Source organism: Penaeus japonicus, unplaced genomic scaffold (genome assembly GCF_977035675.1).
Source record: "Penaeus japonicus unplaced genomic scaffold, GWHDUDI00000001_assembly GWHDUDI00000022, whole genome shotgun sequence".
Taxonomy (NCBI): domain Eukaryota; kingdom Metazoa; phylum Arthropoda; class Malacostraca; order Decapoda; family Penaeidae; genus Penaeus; species Penaeus japonicus.
Window position 1 is genome coordinate 2,802,102 of NW_028234424.1, and position 7,500 is coordinate 2,809,601.

At 38.6% G+C, this 7,500-nt stretch overlaps 1 protein-coding gene across 1 annotated transcript in view; it reads left to right on the plus strand.

Annotated features, from left to right (window-relative positions):
• Nucleotides 1-2,951: 2,951 nt before the first annotated feature.
• Nucleotides 2,952-7,500, plus strand: part of LOC122263312 (uncharacterized) — an 11,733-nt gene continuing 7,184 nt past the window's right edge. Inside the window, exons 1-2 of the mRNA XM_086549304.1 lie at nt 2,952-5,608; nt 5,869-6,023. Of these exons, the coding sequence (XP_086405430.1) occupies nt 2,994-5,608; nt 5,869-6,023 (2,770 nt within the window). The 5' untranslated portion in view covers nt 2,952-2,993. The remainder of the gene's footprint in view (nt 5,609-5,868; nt 6,024-7,500) is intronic.

The following is a 7,500-nucleotide window of genomic DNA, read 5'->3' on the forward strand; positions in this document are numbered from 1 at the left end:
AGACATCACCGTCAGCATTACTACTATAATTCTGATTAAAATTGTTGTTATTATTTGTAAGGGTAAAGCTATTATTAAAATGACTATTATTAGTAGGACAATAATATCACTCATAATAATATTACCGTCATTATTCTAATAATTTGCGCAATTATTTACCATCAGTTCCATTTGTGTATCAGGATTTCAAAATTCCAGAAGTTGGTATTTTTATATTACACCAATAATTATATAAATGACATTCCACAAACCCTCATAACGCTAGAGATGTAATTAACACGATTAGATAATCTTTTATTAAGGTATAATCTAAAAGAGTTAATCACACCTCATTAATCAGTCTCACATATCCCTTTATCTTCATGTGTCCCCCTGTGAAATCTTTTGAAATCCGTAATTAGAAGGTAATTAGATAAGGGATATTAAGATATGATATATACTCGATAATATTGTGTGTGATGTCCAAGGGTTATACTCTGTTATACTCTGTTATAGTGATGCACAATAAGCATAGTGCTGCGGCTTATGGTGACTGGAATGGGCTAAGCCTTTTGGGAATTTTTTGAATTTTATTGGATATTATGGATTGTGATGGTGATAATAATGATAATGATGATTGTGTTATTTATGTTATTAATGATTAAGTAATAACGACAGTAATGATGATAATAGTGATGATAGTAATGATGCTTACTAAAATTACGATATTAACAATGATGGTGATGATGATAATGATGATAGGAACACTGAACATAATACTATTAGTAATAATAAGAAAATTATAATAATGATACAGATGATAACAATGACAATGTCGATAATAACAATAATGACGATGATAATACTAATAATAATAATGATAAAAGATAATAATGACGATAATTATAATAAAATTATTTATATCTAATCTGTCCTTATATGGCAGTCCTAACAACTACTTGAGCTGCGTCAGGCCACGCCCCCTTTTTACTACGTAATTACGATGACAAATGCATTTCGAGGCAGAGACTTGGACAAATAACAACGATTTTAAGGTAGATTGGAAAATCGGAGTGTAAAAAAGATAGAAATCAAATAAAAATCACTTCAAAGGTCATTTTTTTTCAGTCTGTTAAAGGATTTTATATATATATATATATATATATATATATATATATATATATATATATATATATATATATATATAGATATATATATATATCATAGGAGGTAGCCTGGCGTTAGAAATATGATTACGACTTTCCACGTTATGAGATAATTACGCCATATTCAGTCTGTTGTATTAACAAGTCACATATGATCTAATGTGAAAAGATATATTAAATATGATATAAATATACAAAAAGTATAGTGAACAAAGCTGATTCCATCATCTCATTCAGTCTTACATTACAATTTCAACATTGATCATCCCATTACGCCATTATTATATATATAAAATATATAATATATATTATTATATATATATAATATCTATATATAAAATATATTGCATAGTATTCCATCTAATCAACTGTAAATATCTTCGGTAACACCCAATTCCACTCACATGCAACAAAATGCAATATTGCAGATGGTATTGGTGTAAACACTATCTCACACAGGGATAGAAATGTACTCTTTTTAACCCACATATTGATAGGATAGCTGTATGTGTGGAATCCTTGTCTGTAACTGTTCAAAGGAATAAATAACGGGAAGTCTCCTATCTTTAGAGTTAGAGCCTTTGTCTTGTGGTTAAACAGCGTATTACTGTTGCTGTTAAGGGGTTCTACTGTGTCTCCGTTGTTTAAAAGGAGGAAACATGTGTAGCCTTCATCCGCACGTGTTCTGCATGTGTTATTTAACATATGTGAATGTGTTTATATATGTGTCTGTGTGTGTGTATATATATATAAAGATATATATATATTATATATATATATATAATATATATAATATATATATATATTATATATATATATATATATTTATCATGAATATAGGGGATTTATATATATGAATATATGGATTTTACATGAATATATGGATTTATATATATGAATATATGGATTTATATATATGAATATATGGATTTATATATATGAATATATGGATTTATATATATGAATATATGGATTTATATATATGAATATATGGATTTATATATATGAATATATGGATTTATATATATGAATATATGGATTTATATATATGAATATATGGATTTATATATATGAATATATGGATTTATATATATATATATATATATGTATGTATATTTATATGAATATATGGATTTATATATATAAATATATGGATTTATATATATGAATATATGGATTTATATATATGAATATATGGATTTATATATATGAATATATGGATTTATATATATGAATATATGGATTTATATATATGAATATATGGATTTATATATATGAATATATGGATTTATATATATGAATATATGGATTTATATATATGAATATATGGATTTATATATATGAATATATGGATTTATATATATATATATGTATGTATATTTATATGAATATATGGATTTATATATATATATATTATATATATATATATGTATGTATATTTATATGAATATATGGATTTATATATATGAATATATGGATTTATATATATATATATTATATATATATATATGTATGTATATTTATATGAATATATGGATTTATATATATGAATATATGGATTTATATATATGAATATATGGATTTATATATATGAATATATGGATTTATATATATGAATATATGGATTTATATATATGAATATATGGATTTATATATATGAATATATGGATTTATATATATGAATATATGGATTTATATATATGAATATATGGATTTATATATATGAATATATGGATTTATATATATGAATATATGGATTTATATATATGAATATATGGATTTATATATATGAATATATGGGCAGAAAGGGACTTGCAACATTCGGCGCGAGAAGATGCAACAGACGCAATGCAGGACTGCAAGGATGCTTCTCAGCCACTTTTGACGACGTTGCAACAGTGCCCGGCAGACACATCACCGCCTCAGACGACGGATGTCACGCGTCAGTCATCAGCAGAATCATCTCCGCAGAGTTCATCTTCATCGCAGTTATCGGCAAAGGACACATTCCAGCTACAGGATCTCGGCGATTCTGTTTCGCCGCAAAACACCGGAATTTACACGACGGAAGATCGTTTCGCGTTTCGGTTGCACAAAGTGATTCAAACTGTGGCTGTTTACGTGTTGCATCTTGTTTTATCTTGGGGCACGCAGGACAAGCCTCTCGAGATGAATTTCTTAGACTATTTTACGTCGGTCAAGAAAATAAGCAAGATGAAACTAAAGGGCTTCTTCATGAAGACGCAGATGGACTCCTTGCAACAATGCTCAACCGATGACTCCTTTGATGTGACGCAGTTGTTTGCTTGCATCCTTTGTGTATACAAAGAAACAGACGATGTCATTGAACACATTAGGTACATCAAAAATTTCAGGAATGAGCTTGCCCATTCGAAAATGGACATTGACAACTCGGCCTTTCTAGAAATAATAGACCAATTACGGGACCGCTTTGTGAGCGCATTAAAATCGGCCGGTGGTATGAATTCCATCCCCGAAGATGTTGTGGAAAAACATGTGATCGAAATGAATGAAAATCTTAATAAAGTCATAGGAGAACAGATTGTTCAGTGGGATATCACAAGCTATGAAAATGAGCTCCTCTTTGAACAAAAGTTACAAAACCTCTTGACCGTCGGTCCAGAAAATCTCAAAGCCTTGTACGAGCGATGGGTCTACCTCACTCCGTTATCCTTTCTCAGCGGGAACACCCATCTGCATGTGGGCATGGTGTTTACCGATCTAGAACTCATGGAGTCAGGTCAGGGAAGGAATAGCCCATTGGTTGAGTACCAAGATATATTCCTCATCGACACATACTCTCGCCAAACGTATAGTAACGAAAGAGGAGCATCCAAGGTCATCCTTGTCGAGGGCCCAGCGGGGTCAGGGAAAACAACGCTGACCAAAGTCATCATTGATAATTGGATTCAAGGAAGAGACGTGATCAGAGGCCTCACGAAGTTCCAGTTGCTGTTGCATACAGAGTGCAGGAATCCTTCTATAAGGAGCTTCTCTCAGCTTTTGACGGTTTTGATGCCTGACGTTGCGAAAAGGTTCCGGGCTGAAGACATGGTCAGCTGCGTTCTAGCATGCAAAATCCTCATGATTGTGGATGGAGTTGATGAGATGACCTCTTCCTCCCGCGCGCTCTTCGAAGAAATATTGTCCTTGATAAACACAGCAGACATAACAGTGGTTATTACAACGCGACCAGAAGCCGTTGACGATTACTACAAGATGATACCTCTTGGTACAGACACGGTACACATCAAGATTAAAGGGATTCCAGAGGGAAAGCGAGAGGAATTTGCTCTGAAGTATCATTCCGAGATGGAACGGACTGGACAAGGCTCGCGTGATACATCAGGACTCGTGAAATACTTGAGGAAAACGGGTGTGCATCTCAAGGAACATTGGCGCCTTCCACTACACCTGGCGATGGCAGTCATTCTGTGGGTGATCTGTCCAGATGCCATAAACGGCGTGACAACAGCAACGGAGCTGTTTATGGAAACTGAGAATCTCAGGGACGAAAAGCTGTGTGAGAGAGTGAAGAAAAACGAACACTGCAAATGCCTTGCTGTCAAGGAAATCAAAGAGAAGATAGAGATCTTCCGATTAAGTCTTTACAAGATCGCCTTATATGGACAGAGGGAATGTGACGTCATCTTGACCAATGATTCTCTGGAGATCCTGGAAAAGATTTGCAAGTTCCTCAACCTACCAGACTCTGAAGTGATGGGAGCTTTTTTCGTGAAGAAAATCACCTGGAGTGGCACGGGCATGCAGACGCAGTACAGCTTCGCCCACAAAGGCACCCAAGATTTTTACTCGGCAATGCACATCGTGAATGTCCTGCACGGAAAAGAATGCCCGGAGAGCTTAGAGCACATGCAAGGTTGCATCGAAACGTCCTGGCAGAAGATACTGACGCTAAAAAAGAAGACCATCTTGAACATACTGAAAGATCCCTACAGATCAAACCCGGAGGACTTCAACCTCAAGAAGTTCCAGAATGTCCTCGTGCACCTCACCGGCCTCATCGACATCGGGGGGGAGATGAGCCGCAAGGAAGTCCTGTCAGAAATCGTCAAACTTCTGAGGAAATCGGGCATCGACGACGAGCAGGCGTGGCTGGACATCCTCAGCGACATTAAGCTCAACGACGCTATCAACAAGGAAGTGTCCAAATACATCCCGGACATCATGAACCTCAACGGACACATCGAAATAACGGATGCACGCGTTGCCACGTTCGCGAAGATGATTCTCCACGCTAAACCCACCCGAGTGACGATATGCCTCGAGAGTGACCCGGAACAGGTGCCATATCTGCAAGAATTGTTGGAGGCCTTGTATTATATGAAGTGCGAGACTGAGCTATACTTCTATCATGATTTCCTCCATCCTTCTTCGGACAGCCTTAGCGTCGATAGTCCACTCCCGCAGCTTTTCAAAGTGTAAGTTACGAAGGAAACGTATTTTACGTGGGTTTATTTTCTGTCTGATATTATGCCATTCTGCTGCTGTTGATTAGGAAAGGTGTTCATGTTTCCTTACAGAAAGGGATTTTACAAGATAACATTTTCACTTACAACAGTCTATTTCAGTCAAAAAATCAATAATATCACCCAAGAAGATAAAAAAAAAAAAAAAAAAAACTAAACACACACACACAAAAACTCAACCAATCATGAATAAACTCTCTACTCCTACACAGCTCCCGAGTTACCAAGTTCATGGGCCATGTTGACCAGACGCTCTTGAGAAAACTCCCAGACGATCTGCGAGCGGTGTGTGCAGTGGCACTAGATGACAGGCACTATCAGACGCTCTTGTCACGAATCACTTCTTTGCCTAACCTGGAGTGGGTTTGTAAGTAAGCCAGCCATTGGTTCTGGGTGTAGTTGAGTGTGAGAGTTTTGTCTACTTTGTATCTTTTTTAGTGGTGTGTTGATTAATTTGTATTAAACTTACACGCACACGCACGGGTACACGCACACGCACACACACACACACACACACACACACACACACACACACACACACACACACACACACACACACACACACACACACACACACACACACACACGTCCATACACACATGTATGTATGTGTCCACAGACAATCATACAATGGAAGCAAAACCGAAAGAGAGAGAGAGAGGGAGGGAGGGAGGGAGGGAGGGAGGGAGAGAGAGAGAGAGAGAGAGAGAGAGAGAGAGAGAGAGAGAGAGAGAGAGAGAGAGAGAGGTGGAGAGTGAGAGGTGAGTAGAGAGAGAGAGAGGAGAGAGTGAGGGAGAGGGAGAGAGCGTGAGAGTGAGAGAGAGTGAGAGGAGCGGAGAGCGAGGGAGGGAGGGGGGGAGGGAGGGGAGGGAGTGGAGAAGAGAGAGTTAGGAGAAGAGAGGAGAGAGGAGAGAGAGAGCGAAGAGAGAGAGAGAGAGATGAGGAGAGAGAGAGAGAGCGAGAGAGAGCGAGTGAGTGAGTGAGAGTGAGAGTGAGAGCGAGAGAGAAGAGAGAGAGAGAGAGCGCGAGGAGAGAGAGAGAGTGAGAGGGAGTGAGAGTGCGAGTGAGAGAGAGAGACGAAGCGGTGAGAGTGAGAGTGGAGTGAGGTGAGAGTGAGAGTGAGGTGAGAGTGAGAGTGAGGTGAGAGAGAGAGAGAAGAGATGAGAGAGATGAAGTGTGATGATTGGAGAGAGAGAGAGAGAGGAGGGAGGAGAGGGAGAGAGAGAGGGGAAAGAGGCGGGAGGAGAGAGAGAGAGGAGTGAGAGAGAGAGAGAGAGAGAGAGGAGAGAGAGAGAGGAGAGAGAGAGAGAGAGGGAGGAGGGAGGGAGGGGGGGGAGAGAGAGAAGAGAGAGAGAGAAGAGAGGAGAATGAGAGAGGATGAGAGCGGAGAGGGAGAGAATGAGAGAAGTTGAGAGCGAGGAGAGAGAGAGAGAGTGAGTGAGAGTGAGAGTGAGAGTGATTGCGAGAGAGAGAGAGAGAGCGAGAGAGAGAGGAGCGAGAGCAGTGAGTGGAGAGTGAGAGTGTGAGTGCGGAGAGAGAGAGAGAGAGAGAGAGAGGTGCGATTGAGAGTGAGAGTGAGAGAGATGAGAGAGAGAGAGAGTGCGAGAGAAGTGAGAGAGAGAGAGTGAGAGGAGAGAGCGAGGGAGGGGAGGGAGGGAGAGGAGAGATGGGAGAGAGGAGAGGGAGGAGAGGAGAGAGTAGAGAGAGAGAGAGAGAGCGAGTCTCCGAGGAGGAGAGAGAGAGAGAGAGAGAGAGAGAGAGAGAGTGGGTGAGAGTGAGAGTGAGAGAGAGGGAGAGTGTGAGAGGGATAGGAAGATGAGCGAGGAGAGGAGAGAGAAGGAGGT